Source organism: Pelmatolapia mariae, linkage group LG8, assembly GCF_036321145.2.
Source record: "Pelmatolapia mariae isolate MD_Pm_ZW linkage group LG8, Pm_UMD_F_2, whole genome shotgun sequence".
Classification (NCBI taxonomy): domain Eukaryota; kingdom Metazoa; phylum Chordata; class Actinopteri; order Cichliformes; family Cichlidae; genus Pelmatolapia; species Pelmatolapia mariae.
In genome coordinates, this window is record NC_086234.1 from 30,092,953 (window position 1) to 30,112,600 (window position 19,648).

Below are 19,648 nucleotides of genomic sequence, written 5' to 3' on the forward strand. Positions count from 1 at the left end.
TGCAGACGGCAGAGAAGAGAAATCAAAATCATTAGAAGCAAGACAGAGTTAGATAGAGAGAAGCAGGTGTTGATGAGGCTCTTACACAAAGACAGGAGGCTGAGCTGAAGATGCTCAGATGTTCATTGGGAGTGAGCAGCATTAGAAACGAGTCCATCGGAGCGGCAGTTCAGGCTGAGACGGTTTGGGCATGTGCAACGGAGGGATGGTGGAAATACTGGACAAAGTGTGATGAATATGGAGCTACTGGGCGGGGGAAAGAGAAAACCGCCGAGTTTCATGGATGTAGTGACAGAGGAGGATACGGAGGACAGGGTGAGATGGAGGTAAATGATCTGCTGTGGCAGCCCCTGAAGGCTGTAGCTGGAAAAAAGAAGCAGCCTATAAAAATGAGATGGAACTGAAACAGCCTTAATAAAAATGATGAACAATCATAGTACTTTGTTACTTTTGATATGTGTGTGCCCCTGAGTGCTGGTGCCTTTTCTTTAATGAGTCGAAATGAAAATGGCCATGTCGTTCCCGCTTACTTTACTCTGTGCTCCAACCATACTGGTCTCATTTCTGTTGTGGACAGAAGGCTCATTAAAGCAGGAATGTTGATTTGAAATGAGCCTTCTGGCTTTCCTGTCTTAACCTGCTCAGAGCGATTAAGAGTAGCATGGAAACTCTCAGACCTCCCTGCTGCATTTATGTGAGTGATGATTTTCACCAAGAGGATTTCTTTAGTCTAAAAAAGAAGATTTGTTGATTTTGAGCACATTTTGTACACATTGTAACCAAATTAAATTTTCTAATGAAAAATGAGTCATTCATAATTAGGTTGGATACAGCAGCCATGGAGGGATGCTGGCTGTGGAGCGCAGTGAGGTTTGTCTGCTGGATGTAACACTGCCAAACCTGAACATGACTATAAGCCAGCATGTGCAGTTGCAGTCTGTCCTCTGAGTTTACGTGTTTGCACGTGAGCGCTCACTACTGACTCACACCTCCACATTAGCACACAAACACTGGCTGCATAGATACAGTAGACACCGTAGCTTCAAAACAGTGAGTAACTGAGGCATGCACACTTGTGCTGTGTGCGCTTGGTGAGGCGGTTTGATGTTTGTGTTCGTGTGTCAGTGATGTGCAGCTGAACACAGCTTGTTGTATTATGTTGGCTGGAACAGTGTGTTCCACTCAGTGCCTACCTAATGAGAAGACTCTGTTCTACACTCACTGTCTTGGGCAGAAGTTCGTATTTAAGCCAAGTCAGAAAAAGAACATGTATTGTGTTGTCTTTGCAGTCAGACAGAATTGAATCAGCTGCTGCCGTGTTCCCCGAGTTGTGATTTGATTTGTTTTATAGATTTATAGATTTCCACACACTGTACAACTTTTATGCATGATGTAGCATGATTGTTAGAGTAAACAACACAGCCACTGAATCTGCAAATACAATATATCAAAATTAGACATGTAAATCCATCCATCCATCCATCCATGCTCTTCCGCTTATCTTTATCAGGCTCGCGGGGGCTGGAGTTTGTCCCAGCTACCATAGGGCGAGAGGCGGGGGTACTCTGTGGACAGATCAGCTATCTGGCACAGGGGAGAGAGACAGACGAGCATTCACATTCACACCTGTGGACGATTTAGAATAAACCAGGTGACCTCCCCTCACCCTCAGCTGTAATCAAGCAACAACTGCTGCCACAGCAGATCATAGGGGGTTGCTTGATTGTTGGGGCCTCTCTGTATTAGTGTAGAGGTCCTTACCTTTCAATATTAAATGCTTTGAGGCAACTCATTGTGATCTGGTGCTATATAAATAATATTGAAAGGAAGTCAAATGAATACACACTTCATGATAAACCACATGACTACAATATACACACTGACACTACACAGTCTGCCACATGAGTGGTGACTGAAACAGGAAGGAAGGAGTGTCAGGTTGGAGGGGGCAGTGCTGACTGCAGAGGAGTTGTAACACACACACACACAATGCAAATTCCTCTATTCTTAAATCACTCATGTTCACACAGAGCTCCCCGTTCTTTAGTAAAAACAGTCGTGTCTCTCTGTGCGCTGCAGCCTCAGAGTGTTTTATTTATTTATTTTTGGAGTTGGACAGGAAGAAGAGAGTGGGAGGGGGCGGGGACTACAATCTGTTTGGCATAAACGGTACAATGAAGTCAGTGTTTAGTGGGCCAACCCAGGCTGCTGCTCAGTTCTGTGTGTGTGTGTGTGTCCCTGTTACTAGAAAATTGTGGTCTGTGTCGAAGCTGAAGAGCAGCAGCCAGATAATAACACTGTTAGTGCTGACTCACCAATCTGACCAAACGATACACACACTGAATGGTTCATACATTGTTTCAGATCTGTCGCTCCACCTTCTGCAGAGATGCTTTCTGTTAGTCTCACGTACAGCACAGAGTAGAACTTTACTTTATGTGATCATTAAATGCTCCTAAAATGCTTCAACAGCACAAACACAGTGGACAGGAGCAAGCTTAGGAGGCAACTGTTAACCACGGTGTGAGCATGCTTATCAGTATCAAAACAGCCGAGTCATATAAACCACAGAACACATGCTGTCCCGCTGCCCCAAATTTATTACTAGAGCACCAAATACAGATTCATCTGTTAATAATAGAGCCTACCAAATACACATTTTCCTTCTGTTAAGTGTAAATTCACTTTGAAAAGTCGAGTCTTATGAATGGGATATGGGATTTTAGGAGTTCAGCAGGAACATCCGATGGAGATATGGCTGGAAACCACAAAGTACAAAGTGTTGGGTTTCATGGAAGCTGTTGCCAGCCTGACTCTTTGATGGTGTCATGAGGGGACTTTCAGTATTGTTCACATTGCAGGATCACTTCTGTGTGTTACAAAATTAAGAAGTTTTCTTTGTTTTCCTCCATTAAGTGTGACTGTTGGGGGAGGAAGGCAGCAAGCAGCTGACACACCCATTTTAATAGTGTTCAGCTGACAGCCTCAGAGGAAGTTTCTGGCTTTATGCCCTGCAGTGTTCCTAATACAAAAGCTGCTCTGTGTGCTGTTGCACAGTCACCTGCTGTGTCTGATTTAGACTTGTGTGGGAGAATCTTTGTAGAGACTATGATGTAACGTATGTAAGAGCTACGTAAAGCCACGTGTATAGAGTCAGCACTCAGATCTGACAAAACAAAAGCTTTGGAAGTTTGCTCATTTTTGCCAACTTACATCATTCGTTCAGTTTTGACAGCCATCAGAAAAAGGAGTAAAATTGTTGCTGGACTCGAGTTAGTTTCAGAACATGGTTTCAAACTGACATTTCTCCAAGCCCACTACTTTATATACAAGCAAAGATGAATCATGAAGCTGCAGTCTTTGCCAGAATCTCAGCAGATGGACTCGCAGGATACAATTTTGTGAAAAGTTGATACATTTTTAACTTGTGCACACAGATTTTCCTCTTTGAGAAACCTTTGAATGTCTTCACACTACTCAAAATCTTTGCTTCATGACTATAATGTCTCTTTTTTCATATTCATGTAAGCTAGCTTCAAGCTTGGTTGTATTAGCCTGTTGCCTTGGTTAAGCTGTGTATTTGTGTGGTGTGTAAACACGTCTACACTGGGCCTGATCCACCGTATATTCACAGGTATGGGTGTAAGGATAAGTTAAATATACTGTAGCTGCAGCTTGAAACGATGTGCTCTGCGAGGCTCTGTACTTGTCACTGTCAGGAGTAAAACAGCACAGAGGAGAGATTATTGCAGGTTTTGAAGCTTCATACTGACTAACAAACCAGGTAACATCATAGCCCCACTGTTCATACACAGAGAATAGTGTGTGGGCTCATTGGGGTGGATTAAGAGTTAGAGGAGTCTATTAACAGAGGTCATTAGTCATCAGAAGGACAAATTCTAGAATATGAGACACACTGCTTTCCACTGGGCTATTTTTAGGCTACACTGGTTTAATTTGGAGTTAAAAAAGGTTTTGAAAGTAGAGCACTGCAGCAGGATCAGAGAGGGAGGGGGAAGGAGATGACAGAGAAGGTGAAATGAAAGCTGTGACTTCATGTCATCTGCCTCACTTCCTGCTGAGCCTCAGCCTCTGTGTCTTTTTGACTCCTGCCCTTCCGTGTAAGGAGACGTACACGGACGTGTGCTCACACCCCAGTTCTTATCACACAGTTTTGTAAACAGTAATTAACAATAGAGAAGATTATAGATGATTTCATATATGAGAAAACGTTCAGATCTTTTTCTTTCCTTGTTCAGATGTCGAGATCAGAGCAGCTACTGATCTGTATCAGCCCGTCACCAGGATAAGGACCAACTCGTCTTATTTGACTGAAATACCAATAATCCGTTTTATTCTGGAACATCTCAGAATGGATCGTTACTACACCAGCTGTAGTTGTAGTGCACATTAGCTCCTGATTGAACTGTGTGCACGGAGCTGTGAGACTGTGTGTGGTGTCTGTGGTCGTCTTTCAGCATTCCTTTGTGTCTGTGATATTTCTGTCTGTTACCTGTTACCTTGGTGTTTTTACTGTCACAGCAGAAAATCAGTTGTCATAGAAAAATTCAATTATTGATACTTTTAATGTGTTACAGCGAAGGGATAAAGAATAAAACCAGTACATGGTAGTGTGCACAGTGAGGGCCTTATACTGTGAAATAAAAATGAGGTCACAGAAGAGTAAAAACTAACACTTTGTAGTACAAAGTGTACATTAATAAATGAATCAGCTCAGTGGGATGAGCAGGCGACCGTATGATGGGTAAGAGCGGCGAGCTGCAGCCCTTTGCCGCCCTTCCCCTCTCTCACTCTGCTTTCCTGTCACTCTTCACTGTGTCTGTCCAATAAAGCCAGAAAATAATTAAAAAAATAAATAAGTACACTATAGATCTAAGAAACTACTCCAACAAGGTATCATGTAGAAATATGTGTGTGTGAATCTTTCTGGGTAGTATTTGTTTCACTGGCTCGTTGCCACTGACAGTAGCGCTTTAGAGCTGTATGAAATATAATATCACGTCTTTCAAAAACACTTACACTTCATTTTTTCCTGGTTTCTAGTTTCAGAGTGAATCTGATTGGGTTTTTTTATAAACCTAAACATCATCAGATTTTCACAGAAGTTGGATTTTTAAATGTTTTCAGTCACTGCGGTGAGAATCAGGTGTGACGCTGTGTCCTGTCTCAGCCATCGTGGTAATGCTGGAGCTTTAGATGCTGCGTCCACACTGGACGGGATTTGCTCTGATGATGTTTGATGACTTCAAGTGACTAAGAGAAAAATAACCAGCGGTGATGCAAAATGGTCCCGAGTTACACTTTTCTCACCTTGGAGGTGTGCAGTGCCTGTGAGCGCCAGGCCAGGATACGATGGCTGACACATGACCTGCTTTTAGAGGATTACCGAGACAACCAAAGGATGACATGTGTGCAAGTAACTGGCCATCTGCTTCAAAGCCACCTTTGACGAGCAGTTTGCAACTTGACTTTGCAGCTAAATAATTTCAGTGGTCATCGGGATATAAAAAAACTGAGTGAACAAAACAAAAACAAAGAGCTTGTATCTGTGCCCCAAAATAGGGTCATTAAAACCCTTTTTCCTGTGCAAGTTGTATTTCTGTCATTGTAATTACTACTGACGAATTCACCCACAGATGTCAGTTCACCGTGCTAGCCCTTATCATGTTTCTGCTTTAGCTTTTACCAAGACAGGCCTTTGCACAAATAAACAACCACTGCTATCCTTCCCAGAAGTCTGGACTGAGGGAGGTGACTGCATTAGTTAGTATTTAATCCTTTAACAGCCTAATGTTCAGTCATTAAACAACAATGCTGTGCACAGCACTGCTGTACATCGTGCTAAAGCTCATGTAGACGATCAAAAAGGCACGTCTGAACATTTTTGTTGACACCACTGCAGTATGAACATGCATGAAAACATCATAAAACACAGAAATGTAATGCATTAGAAAAGAATGAAAAGTGTGATGTGAAAATCTTTATTCCGTAGATATAAACCGAATTAAGCAGGAAAACTGTCTGAAGATTATTCCAAGTGTGCCAAGCTTTTTATCTGAACCCACAACATACTGTGCAAGTGACACATCCATCAGAGAAAGCAGGAATGTTAGCAGAGGGAAAATCAGTACGTTATTACAGTCGGAAAAATCCACAGAACCGGAAAGAATGATCATTGGATCTTTTCATCAACCACATTCCAGCAAGTACGGTATGATGATCCCAGTCTGGACTGAGCACAGGGTGTGAACCATTTTAAGGAAGAGACGCCTAGATTAGACTTTACAGAAAAGCCATCACAGATCCGCGAGCTAACATCAGCCTGTGCAGGAAGGATGACACGGAGGCACTGTGTTCTTACATTTAGGACTTTTGTGAAAATAATAATATTTGGTCACGTTAATAAAGAAATGTAAACATTCTAAAGAGTTATTAGCTTTTGAAGTTGAAATGAAATGAACACGGTGCCACCGTTAGCTGAGAAAACCATCGTCTGTGTCTAAATGACTCTCACAGACAGTCTGGTTGTTTCTGAGCTGGCGGGGCTTCTTTGACTCTAACACGTGTTTAATCATTTGCTGGTACTTGTCGGTGTCTTTAAGGATGAGGTGGACAGTCAAAACCCAGTGTTAAGAGACAACCCTCAGCTTCATGAAGAAGTGAAAGGCTGGCTCAAAGACCAGAAGGTGCAGGAAATTTTTATGCAAGGTAAGTTTTTGTTTGGACTGTGTGGTCGCATTTTAACATGCTAAAGCTCTCCACGTCAGTGACATCGTTACTGTAATAGTTGTTTTATAAGGAACATGCAGTAACTTTAGCAGTGGGACTATAACTGCAGTGGGAACTGTTTCCTGTGGCTTGCAGGTCCCTACTCATTAAATGGCTACCGTGTGCGTGTGTACAGACAAGACTCGGCCACCCAGTGGTTCACTGGTATCATTACACATCACGACCTCTTCAGTCGAAACATGGTCGTTATGAATGACCAGGTACGTGGATGCACTCACACACAGTTATGTGATATTATTATTTAAGTAGTTACAGTTTTACACTGTGTGAAAAGGATTGAAAGGATGGGACGTGTGACCTTAACTAGAACCTGAGACACAGCCACCCATCTCCACTCTGTCTTCATCATGTTTAAAATAATAATCATTTACAGACGTTTCACCTGATTTCATCTGGTATTAAGAGACAGAGGCAAAAGGAGTGGAGATGGCTTTTTCCCGTTAGCCTTCGATGAAAGCACGCATGAATCTGACACTGCCCAGTTACTGATTTACAATGAAATCAAACTGATACCATAGATGGATCTACTTAAAATCTCAGAAGTGTTTGAATCTTAGTTACCTCAAGGTCAGAGGCCGAGTTTGATGAGAATCTCGTGAGGATTTTGGTGCATCTACTCCAAGGCTGAAGGATACCTCTAATGGCTGGTTAGCAGTTTGCAGATATTCTGTTCTTGCCCAAATACTATAGACCTGTACATGCGGAGTAACGTAAAATACTGTAATGATGTTTTTTACATTTGCATCTAGTTTCTGTTCATCATTTGATATCGTTTGAATTCTCCAAGATACGAGTGTCGAATGAACCTGGTGTGTGTGCTCAGGTGCTAGAGCCTCAGAACGTGGATCCATCCATGGTCCAGATGACCTTTCTGGATGACGTTGTTCACTCTTTGCTGAAAGGGGAAAACATCGGTATTACCTCCAGGCGAAGGTCGCGATCCAGTCAGAACAACAACACTGCCCACGTGAGTACAGACGCACACAAAGACACAAATATGAGATAGAGTGATAAACTATCACCTGTGCTGTAGGTACTCAATGAAAAATTAGAAATGAGGAATAAATAATGGATTGTATGCAAAATATTCGGTTGATGAGGGTGTGGAGTTGACGTAGGGATGAGACTAAACACACAAAGCTGTAGAATAAAAAGATTGGTATATTAATGACTGTCAAGCTGAATGCATCCAGCATGTGGCTTTTGTTGTTGTGTTTCTGTTAGCGAGCACAAGCTGCTGCTTTTCATCTAATCTCAGCATCATCTGCATCCTCTCTGTGTCCGTTTCAGAGACATTGGTCAACACAGATCTCTGAACGCTCCGCGTCATTATCCTTTACATTTCCCAATCAGCATTCCCTGAACAGGGCTGTGGCTCCGGATTCTTCCACAGAGCTGTTTGACCAATGTCCGCTTCCTTATTTTCTGTGTTCGCCGTATCTTTAAATTGCCAACTTTGCCTTTAAAGTAAAAGTTTCTATGAAGCTTGATTAAGAGGTTAGACACACAGACGCTCTCTGTTGTTCTGCTCACCTCTGGGCTCCGTGTAATGTGACTGCGATGTCAGCAGATGACCATTAAACTGTGGTGATGTAATGTCAAGTTGCCACGTAAGACTCGTTTGAAGCAAGCTGGTGTAAGGAGCTAACGTTGAACTCTTAGCCAGTCACTTCTGGTCCCGCAGTCAATAACAACATTTCTCCTTGTCCCACATTTTCTTTGTGTTCATTTCATTTTGTTATTTTTCTTTTTATTATTTTTTCCTGTTGTCGTTGACATTTTAAAGATGGCGGGAGGGAGACCCGGCGGGACCACTGGCAGCACTCAGGTACCCCAGAACCCCCACTGCTACACCACCTCCCAACCCTCCAGTCCTACACTTTCTGCAGTAGAACAAAGCTGACAGACGTCATCTGTGCTCAACATTTTCACACACCCTAAATTTAACTCAGGCTCAGGGTTGTACTTACAATGTAAAGCGCCGTGATGCGATTACTGTTTTCATTTGGTACTTATGAAAAAACAAGCTGATTATCTGGAGTGGAGCTCTAATTCCACACATCACCTCTGATCTGAGATGCAGTCTGGGGCCAGTGTCACACACTGGGACAAAGTTGGAAACACGGTCAGTGATCAGCTTCAGTGGAAAATAACAGACGTGCGACGGACTGATCTGTCTTCTCAGTCTTATTGGTTAATTTCTGTAAGTCAGGTTTTATTAAATAACACTGGCTGTCTCAGCAGGCACTCGGTCACACATCAAGTATCAATCGTTTTACTCCATTTGTCTTTTGGACTGCTCGTGGAGTAATTGAATAAGCAGACAAATTAAACTCTGTGAAGGTAAAATGTGGAGATCTGTGACAGTGTACTATATTTCAAGCACCATTCATCTCTTCAGTATTTTTTAAATTAATATAGCTGACCTGCCTAAATCATCTTAAACGTGTAATATTGAGGCATTAATTCAGTTTAAAACGTTTTCTGTTGAAACTTTTTAAAAATCCCATAAACACCGATTACAACTTAAACCTAAATCTGTACTCTGTGTTCACGTGCTGCAGTGTTCATGGAAGTCAAAGACAGGAATGTTTCACATTCATTAAAAGAGTAACCAGTCCCAGGCCAAAGTGCTTCTCACAGCGCCATCTACTGGCTGCTTTACCCTCCGCCACACCCCGGGTAATATAGCTGTTCCCAGGCTCACCTGCTCCCAGCTGTGTGTGTGTGTGAGAGTGTGACCACAGAGGTCAGTGCAGCAGTGTTTTGTGTAGTGTGGGGTTGCTTTTTATTGATAAGCCCTGAAATCCAACATGTGAGGGTCCTCTCTGTCTGTGTGCTGAAACACAGAGCTATGCCTTTCACCAAGGATTAGATTAAGTGAATCAAGAACTAACTCTCACAGGCCCGTGACGCTGAATGTCCTGTGCATCATGTGCCTGACTGTAGGTTCTGTCCTGGCATTATCAAAGCCACGGTTTGACCGTTTTAGCACGGACGACTCTTTGCTGTGTCCCTTTCATGGTCAGCAACAGGACAGAGTGAATAAGCACACTGGCACAGCAGCCTCCAACATGTCAGTCAGAGTCTGTAGAAGTTGTGTTAACAGGAACAGACTGACATCGACCACACAACGCTGAACGTCAGTGTTTGTCAGCCTCTAGTGATTACAGGCAAATAACCACGGGTCACGGATAGGTACTTAGTTCAATGACTCTCACTTTGAGGCAACTTCATTGACCTACTGACGCTGTGAATTAAGGATAACGCTGACTAATGGGAAAGAAAGGAGCGCCCACTGCCACAAACAAAAAAGTGAAAGGTGAAGTCACAGCCTGGTTATGAAGCCTCAGTGTCAGCCTCACTGATGCTTCCACAGGGATGGAAACAAAAACTCTTAAAGACCTAATTTCACTTATTTCACTTACGAATGGTGACGTTCTCGTGCAGCACAAATGTAGCCAGATCGGCATCACCTTCATCTTTCTATAATAAAAAACATGTAGTATTCCAAAGCAGAGCTAAGGCTGCTTGTAAAAGCTCAGCTAATCACGTGCAGCTCGTGTGCACAGAGGTTGTTGTTTATTGTAAATACAAATTGGACATTTAGCAAATTTAGTTCCTCGTAAACATCTTGTGAATTACTGCTGTGTTGCATAGTACTCTGCTGCACGTGTACAGTAAACTAATACCTTGCAGATTTTGTAAAATAGTGTAGTATAGTTCACAAATCATATTCAGTAGGTCTGCTTTCAGGGACAGGCGTTATCAGCGTGCAGACCACTGAACACCTTCTGAAATGATCTTTGTAAACAGCAAAAATAGATTCGCAGATGCAGCATCGTCTTTTGTACAATACTGGTTCCAATCATTTGAGCGTACTGGTATGTAGGTTTTCATCTACTTTACAGACAAATGCACCTTCATGTTCTCTGCAACTCTGGGACCTCATTCACCTAATATACCATTAGAAACAGAATGACAGTGTCTTTGTTGCTCTGCGAGAGTCACAGTATCAGGATGTGTTAGGACAGTGATGCTGTCATTGATGAGCTCTCTCTAGCCTGAGATCAGCTCACTGCCCTGCACTCTGCAGCCTATAAAACCCAAGTTAAGGACAGCTCCAGTCATCCGTGTGTGCTCTGTCATCTTCCATCACTGCTGTGGTGGCAGTTCATAGCAATATTGTCCTTCCTGTCTGCTGTCAGTGACAGCAGCATGGGTCATTTGAATGACGGTAGGCAGTGATCCTCAGTTGCAGTCGGGGATGTTAACTTTGTGCTCTTTGTATTTCACAGTAGACTGATAGGGTTAGCTGTTTTTGTGCATCTTCACCCACCAAGTTAAGTAGTTTAAACTTCACTGACATGATTTCACATATTAAACTAGGCACCTGCATAATAGCTACTGTTTACCAGAAGCTTCTGTGCTGTTATTGGGACCCAAAGCCTGTCTGGTAACCTCAACACTTCACAGATGGAGGGTTTTTTCCTATCCACATGATAAATAGGAACATTCTCTGAAACAAAGTAAACCTTGATGCCTCCAGCCTCTTCCAGGGATTGTTCATGTCTGTGGACGTTCCTCTGACTGAAGCTAAACTCAGGCATGTTTTAGATTAATTGCAGAAGTCTATCAAGCAGTCATAAATATCTGACTGTCATATAGATACCATATAGAACAAGCGTGTGTTTGTAGTAGTTGTTTCAGTGTTCCTTTCTTACTTCATAATCTGTACAGTTGCTTCAAACCCATGGTAGCCCAGTTATTTCTTTTGTTTATTAATTTCATGTATAAATGTGTCAGCCAATGCTTGATTGTGTGGAGCATACAGCCTGCCAGCCGTAACAGTGAAAACCAGACAATAGAATCTGATGTAGGAAGTTTTACTGATGTTGTTGAGCTGCACGTTGTGTTCTGGTAGGTAAACTTATGTTTGTGATTTACAAGTCTGTAGATTTCTGTACATAAATTACATTTGTTATTTATTTCTGTTTTAATTCTTGTAGAGTCATTACACACGAGCCCAGGCTAACAGCCCTCGCCCCATCATGACATCAGTAGGCCCCAACTCTAAAGGCTCACAGGGCATGCTGGCTTCCCAACAACTGAGCCAGTCGCAGCAGAGTCAGCAACCAGCCAGCCAATTACACCACTCGCCTGGTGGCAGTGGGCGGGAGCAGAGAGAGCAGCGCAACTCTCGTTCTTCCAGGAGGAAGGGATCAGATAGCAGCGTTCCAGAGGAGGAAAAGGACCGAAGAGAAGAGGCCGCGGGGCGAGGTGAGTCGGGTTTCATCACGAGAAAGCTAAAACATGCACACATATGAAGGCATTTTATGGAAGCACTGCCACTAAACCTCCATTTAGTTGTTAGTCATTGTGGTAAAAAGTCCACAGTTTCATGTCGTATTGAAAACAATAAATGAACTTCTTCTCGTCTCTGCTCGAGTCAAACAGAACAATGCAGCAGCGTGTTTGAGGCTAGCCTGTGTCTCATTCAACAGATCACAACAGCATAAATGTTCACCTTTAGTTTTCACAAAGTGACTTCACCACAATGTGATGTCATGGTGGGTTTCCCCATCTTTTATGTACAGTCTATGACCTTAACCTAACCTATCGAAAAAAAAGAAGCAATTTTTGGATGCTATGCAACGGTTAGCTTAACGTAATCCAAGACTTGGACCAGACGTTAGATGTTAGTTAATATGATGTATTATGTACCATCATATTTAGTTTGCAGGTTTCTGTTTCTGTTCAGGAAAAGTTTACTTTTATGTCTCACCCATGTGTGTGGATCTGACCCAGTTTAGTGGCTAAACCAGTCTAACCTCTCACTGGCTCTGCGGCCATTATTGTTATGGTCAGACTGAGGTTTTACCTCCAGTCCTGAATATTAAAACTGTGCATTCTGACAACCCCTAACAATAGGTGGGTGGAAATAATGATTCAACAATCCAACATATTAACAGAAAGGTATTAGACAGTAATGTGTGCTATGTGACTGTGCAAGTGTTCTTGTCTCGTTCCTTAACATCTTTAATAAGATACAGCAGCTTGCCTTTGTTTTTGATACTTGAAATGTTTAAAATGTCTGTAAATGAACCCAACCGTCCTGACTTTTGACTACACGACGATCTGTCCAAAATAAATCTGTAGAAGAACGTGTGTCTGTCGCTATCACATGTAGAGTCTCACACAGGTACAGAATAATCCCACCTGTTTGTCATTTGTTCAGAGCCCAAGTCCAAGGTGAAACAGTCTGCGAGCAAACGCAGGAAAGGTGACGAAGATGAGAAGAAGGCGGGTCTAAAGAAGCTGAAGACCGACATGACATCCGATCTGTCCGAGAGCAGCGACTCAGAAAATCCTCACAACAAGAGAGCCGCCCACTCCTCTTGCTCATCTTCTTCCTCCACCTCCTCATCTTCCTCCTCCTCCTCCTCTTCCTCCTCCTCAGAGCCCAACTCTGAGAACGAGCTAAAGACTCGCAGTGACGTGAAACCAAGTGCCATTTCTAAAATGGAGGAGGACGAGAAACCGCTTCTGCAGGGACCCAAGACGAACGATTCCTCGTCTGTCATTGGCCGCCTGTCTCCATGGGCGGAGCTTCAAGCGACAGAGGACGTCAAAAAGAGCGTAGTGAAGGAAACGAGCAAAATGCTATCAAAGGAAGACGAGGAACTGGTAGCAGTAACGCAGATCACCCAGTCTCCACGGCAACAGACGCCGCTGATGTCTGATGTTGTCCAGGGTGGCGTTCTGGAGAACAGCAAGAACACTGTGAAAGGTAGAGTGAGCTGCTGCAAGTTTCTCATCTCTGACGACAGTTCAGCGTTCTTACTTTGTTGTGTTTTGTTTTAGCGTCGTCTCGATCCCAGACGCCATCGCTGTCCCACCTCCACAGCGCCAGTGTGATTGACATCACAGATGACGCCCAGGCCACCGTGCACCGCGAGAGTTCAGAGGCTGTGTCGGCACTGCTCGCTTCCGAAAAGGCCGAGTCCACGGCCCTTTCGCCTTACCTCTCTCTCAACCCTTCACCCGTCTCCTCGCCTCCTGTCGCTCCGTCTCCCTCACCATCAGAGGGAGGCCGCAGGACGGAGATGGAACCTCCCGTGCAGCATCAAGCCATCTTGGGAGGCGGCGTTACGGCGACTAAGAGCATAAGCAGCAGGATGGAGTTTGCTTCCTCTGAGGTCATCAGGTGAGTGCAGACAATGGTTTCAATATTTCAGCTCACGTTTTTTTCCCCCTGGGCTGATGCTGGGACGGCGCCTGAGCGACGTGGACGCCCACGCCTGTGACAGAATGAAGCGACGTACGAGTTTAAATTGATACAATAAGTGTTATCTCAGTGACCTTGACCTCAAGGTCAGGGGTCAGAGGTCAAGGTTTCTGAAAATCTGGTGACTGTGATAATTTGAGTTCAAGGCGACATATTGTTTTGAAATTCATACCACAGGTGTGATGTGGTGCCTGAGGACTGTAAAAACATTCATGTCATGGTGATCCAGCTGTGGAGTGGGACTACTTTTTGTTTTTTCCCTACTCCAAAACCAGGAGTTGGAATTATTTCCGGTGCTGTTTGATTGTAGAGCTCAACTACTGCTGGATTTGGGGGCCTATTTTAGGAGAGTAAAACACTTTTTTATATTAAAATATTAGCAGTCGACACAAGTTTAGCAAACACAATGGATCTCTGCCCATCAAAATTAGAACCACATCTGGCACAGCTGTGATCGCTGCCTGTTCTGTCTCCTAGCTACTGCACATTTGTGGCTTTGTGATTCCCTAAAACCTGCAGGTTCAGGGAGTTACTGAACTGTGTTTTATCTGGTATGCATAAATATAAATTCTTTACGTATGTATTTATTCCTCCAGTGTGGTTTGTGTACCAAAAGTATTGCTCACTTAGCCAAGATGTAGGGCAGCGCACTGGATGGTGGATGTTACTGTTACCTCAAAGCCAAAATAGAGCAGCCCCCTCTGTGTTTACATGATTTTGCCATTCATGTAGGCTCTTTCTGGTTACTGTAGGCTCCGGTGCAAAGACAGGAATGTTAGGTTCCCAGCTGATTCTCCTCACTTTTGTAGCCTTGAGATAGACTAGCAGCATGTTTAGGATGCACCCTGCTGTTTCTCCTGTCACACTCGGATAGACATGAGACTAGGTTAAAAGGAAATACATGGATAGATGGAAAAATAACCTGGTCGGGTTAGGGTTAGACAAAGTGGATTGAGGATCCGAAAAAGAAACGTGTCCCAACCCTGGATTGTAATTGAATGCAATCATAGAAGCCTGCCCTGGACCACATCATGATCTGAGGATCTCTGACTTTATAGTCTTTCAAATATAGTACGATATCATACTTGTTTCTTACTTTTTCTGCTGTGCTTTTCCCCCAGGCCTGTCACATCGATAGCTGAAAATGTGTTGCTGGTGGAAAAGGAGAAAAATGTCCTTCCTCACCATCATCTTCATCAGCAGCAGCACCATACACTACAGTCGTTCCACCCTGGCATGAAGAGTCCCTCTTTATCTGAAGAGACAAGAAAACACCCTCAGCAGCAACCAGCCCCCCACAAGATGAACACGGTGCTCCTCCCTGACATATCTAAAACTCAGATCACCTCCAGCCCAAACCCCAGCTCGGCTCACCTGGACTCCCTGAAGCAGAAATCCCGCCCCGACAGCTCTCAGAGCCCCTCCTACCCCAACGCAAGTCAAGCTGATCTCGTCAAAGCTAAGACCCACGCGGGCCTGGTGGACATCTCTAAACCTAAACCTAACACCTCCCCCGAGGTATCTAAACATAAAATACCGAGGTACTCGGATACTTCCCCGCCTCCACCGTCTCGTTTGCCAGTTAAAATAGAGTTGGCAGAACCTCCGCGGTCTGGCTTCAAGCCAGTGCGGTCAGAGTCGGGCGCGCTCAGTACGAGCAGCAACACAAAGAGTCCGCTGATTATCAAGAAGAATGAGCCCTTCACTGTTTACAGAGACCCAGCTCTGGTTCGCTCCGACGCAGAGAACTCCGCCTCTGCAACAGTCTCATCCAATCACGTGGCAGCCTATCTCCATCCCCACCTGCACACGTTGCACTCCCCCCACTCGCCCTGCCTTACCCCTGCGTCACACCCCCACGTAGCTTCCCATCTCCTTGCTCCTGCTCACACCTCCGCCCTGCCTCACCCACACCTGTTGCCTCCCACTGTGCTCCCAGCCATGGCCCCTCCTGCAGCATCTCTCCACCCTCGACTCGACTCTCCGGGAGGTCTGGGTCACCTTGCTCTGCCCCACCAGCAGCAGTACCTACAGGTGTGCCTCCTGTGTGCTACAGTCCTGTACTGTGGAGAAGAGTAGTGTGTCTTTGTCTTTTTACCCTCCATTAAAGAAAAGCTAAAGATGCGTCTGTGTTTTTCAGGGCCAGGGCCACCCTTCACCATCTCTTCTAGCCCAAGCTCACAGCGGGGCTGCAGGACTTGGTCTGTACCCAATCCTGTGGCAGTACCCCAACGGAACACCAACGTCCTACCCACCAGGGCTCAACCTGCCCACAGCTAAGTGGGTCCACCCTGAAAATCCTGTTACTGTGAATTCTGAGGCCTCTCTCAGGAGGGTAGGTGTACAGGAGCACCCATGTCAGTGTGTGTTTGTGTTCATATTTCCACTGGTGAACAAAGGTAGAAGGAAAAAGAAGGATCCAGAGAAGGATCTGGTAAAGGCGAAAGAAAAGTTTGGTAGGCAGAAAGAAGAAGTGTCACCTTTAAGCTATAGTCTGGTTTTTGTTATACCACAGTTCATCCAACAGGATGACACTTTCCTTTGTACTGTCCTTGTTGTCCTTAGAATGTCCATATTTATTTTATCCAGATGTCTGTTATAAAATCATGTTCCAGTGTGCTGACGATTACAGAATGAAGTGATGGTTTACTCATTTTGATGTTCAAAAGTTCGCTGCTTTGGTTTCCAAAACAAACCTCAGGCTGTTTTTTTTCTTTAATACTCATAGATGATGTTGCTCCCCTGGTTTCCTATAAGCCTGCTGGCCATGAGCATAATGTGTGACACAATAATAAAATAAGACGGTTGCCTGTAAAGCCCAAATGACGTCGCTGAGCTCTATGGATAGATCTATGAAAGTCTGCACCTTCCTAAAAATGCCTTAACAGCACTCCAACTCCACATTGATCCCAGTAATAGCAGTAGTACAGAGCTCTGTGATACCAAAGCCTGCCACCTTGTGGATTATATTTTAATAAGATACAACTGACTGGTATGAAAGTAATTATTCTTTTAGTATTTTAGTGGCGTGTGTAACGCTTGTTCAGTTTTATGTTTTAGTCGTCTAAACCATAATTAACAGATCAGGTGACCAAAGTAACCACACCAGCTGTGTGTTCATTCAGGAACGTAGACCTTTAAACTGACAGGCTGGAAATGTCCACTTTTACATTTAGCATTAGTTCCAGGCGTAGAATGGGTGCAAAAGGTCGATATAGCATGTTTCTGAGAAATGAAGACAGTTATGATGCACCTTATACCTCCAGTTATTTCTCATTTCCAGCAGGAGTTTCACTGGTGACCAGAAGATGCCTGCTGGTTTAGAGGTTTATGTGACCTTTTGCTGTCTTGCTCTATGACCTCAGTAAAGACGTGTGACTTATAAATCACAGGTTGTTAGCTAGTGAGCATGCAGCGTCCCTCAGATCCACAGTTCATGTTCCTGGGATTGTGACTCGCTGATGGCGTTTGGTTGTAAAAAGCTGAGCAGACAAAAGTCCTCCCGGTGTGGAGTGCATTCACCAGTGGGTGACATCGCAGTGACTAGTCCAGTCCAGGGAGAGTTTATGGTTTCAGGTTGCATTAGTCATTATTCTTAGTCCATGGGGGAAACCTGGGGTCTGACCCCTAATGTGGAGGCTGATGACATACAGCAGCTTGTTCCCTCGATCTGCATTCCAGAGTTTTCTTGGGCAGGATACTGAAGCCCAAATACATCTTGGTGTAACTGTCAGAGTTTGAGTGTGAGCGTGATTATTAGAAAGTGCTGAAGTCACAGAGTAAAGTGCTGTGTGTAGATGTGAGTTGTTGAATTTGACTTGGAGTAAAAACACTCAAAGCAACAACACAAATATGTTTTAGGTAAGCAGAGCAGAAAAGTGGAATACAAGGCCTTTATTACTGGTCCATATCAGCCCATTAACCATTTCATGTTGATTAGAGGAAACGCACAATCAGTCGAGAACACCTACCACCTTCTTCTTTTATCTTTCGGCCGCTCTCTTCATGGGTGGCTCGTTACCTTCCATCTCATCCTGTCCCTAGCATCCATGCCCCTCCTCTGAGCTCCTCCCCTGATCAGGTCCTGATTTTTCTTTCAAAGCCCTGTAATACACAACTCTGCATGTGTCTCTAAAACGAGGAGTGTTTCCAAAGGTAAAAACACATTGGTTAACCATGAAGTGAAGGATGGTCAGAGCTGAGGATAACTGACGTGACACCTTTAAACTTGACTAAATATATTCAGTGGTTTTAGTAAACAGGCTGCAAAAGCTGAACATGTTCCAATCATGTATATTTAAAAAAACTGATTTGCTTTGCTCTGAGAAAAAGACTAACTATCTAAACTCTTACAGTCAGTGTGATTCATAACATGTTTTAACATTATTGCTATTAGGTCAGACAAATTGACTGTTTATCAGTCCGTCTCAGTATCTTCATATTCATAGCATCCAGGAGAATCATAGCTTTTGCCTGTGAGGCTGGATTCCAGCTTTTGCATCCATAAAGGAAACTCCAGGTGAATAGTTGTGCACAAACTAACAGACTAGTTTCTCAGCTGCTGCATAAAACATCATGTTCAGTATTAGCATGCATTTATAGTTCCTGTATCGAGTATTATTGATTGATGAATTGTGTTACCCACACATGCGCTGAGAGAGCTAACCCTGTTCAGCTGGCCAATCAGACGCGAGTGTCTAAGGCACAAAATAACCTCCACCCCATTATTGGTTGGCCACATGTTTCCTCACATAGTTTTTTGCCATGAGCAGAGTAACAGTGGTGTTTTTGTTTGTGTGCTGTGTAGAATACTGCCAGTCCATGGCTCCATAAGACTGCTGGTGCTGCTGCTGACAGTTTGGGAATGCTGAGCCACGTTCCTGTCCGGCCAGCCAGCGCCGATGCCCACCGCCCCCCTGTCAAGATCACCCACACGAGCCCTCCGTTGTCGAAGACCAGCATGGATCTTCATAAAGAGTAAGCAGAAAGATCAGTTCTTCTTAAGAGTGCTTTAGTTAAAGCTGCACCGTCACTCTGTCACCAAACGTGATGATGTCCCACGTTAGTACTGATGAAAGCTGGAATCGTTGCTTCTCTGAATTTCAGTGAAAACTGAAAATATGAACTTGTGAAAACAAACAGCAGCTGATGTTTGATGGGTTACACCATACAATACCAGATGTGGATTTGCTTAAACTGAATGACATCAGTGACACAGACCGACACAGTCCCACAGTAGCTGATTTGTGTTTCCCACCTCTGTGTTTGTGTCCCATGGAGGGAAAAGCTCCGGAGGACAAAAAGTTAGAGGAGGTGATGGCGCAGTAAATCAGGCCACAGACTCCAGCTCAACTTCTACAGATCAGAGGACAGATTATGGATGGTTTGAATAAGTGTTGACTTAAAAACACTTAATTAACATAAAGATCGTAGTTTGGCCACGTTGCCATTGTGACTTGTTGTTATTGAAGAGTGGAGAAAATCCACGCTGAGGAAAAGAACTACTTCCTGTTAAAATACTTTGTTTTTAAAAACCAGACAGTCTCCCAG

At 44.0% G+C, this 19,648-nt stretch overlaps 1 protein-coding gene across 3 annotated transcripts in view; it reads left to right on the top strand.

The window, feature by feature from the left end:
* The window catches only part of jmjd1cb (jumonji domain containing 1Cb), a 118,555-nt gene that overhangs the window by 81,481 nt on the left and 17,426 nt on the right, over window positions 1-19,648 (top strand). For 2 of the 3 annotated variants that reach the window (XM_063481779.1, XM_063481781.1), the window contains 10 exons: window positions 6,624-6,729; window positions 6,886-7,010; window positions 7,634-7,777; window positions 8,597-8,638; window positions 11,820-12,090; window positions 13,049-13,600; window positions 13,675-14,017; window positions 15,220-16,132; window positions 16,239-16,433; window positions 18,906-19,075. In XM_063481779.1, the coding sequence (XP_063337849.1) occupies window positions 6,624-6,729; window positions 6,886-7,010; window positions 7,634-7,777; window positions 8,597-8,638; window positions 11,820-12,090; window positions 13,049-13,600; window positions 13,675-14,017; window positions 15,220-16,132; window positions 16,239-16,433; window positions 18,906-19,075 (2,861 nt within the window). The remainder of the gene's footprint in view (window positions 1-6,623; window positions 6,730-6,885; window positions 7,011-7,633; window positions 7,778-8,596; window positions 8,639-11,819; window positions 12,091-13,048; window positions 13,601-13,674; window positions 14,018-15,219; window positions 16,133-16,238; window positions 16,434-18,905; window positions 19,076-19,648) is intronic. The other variant, XM_063481780.1, reaches the window with a different exon arrangement.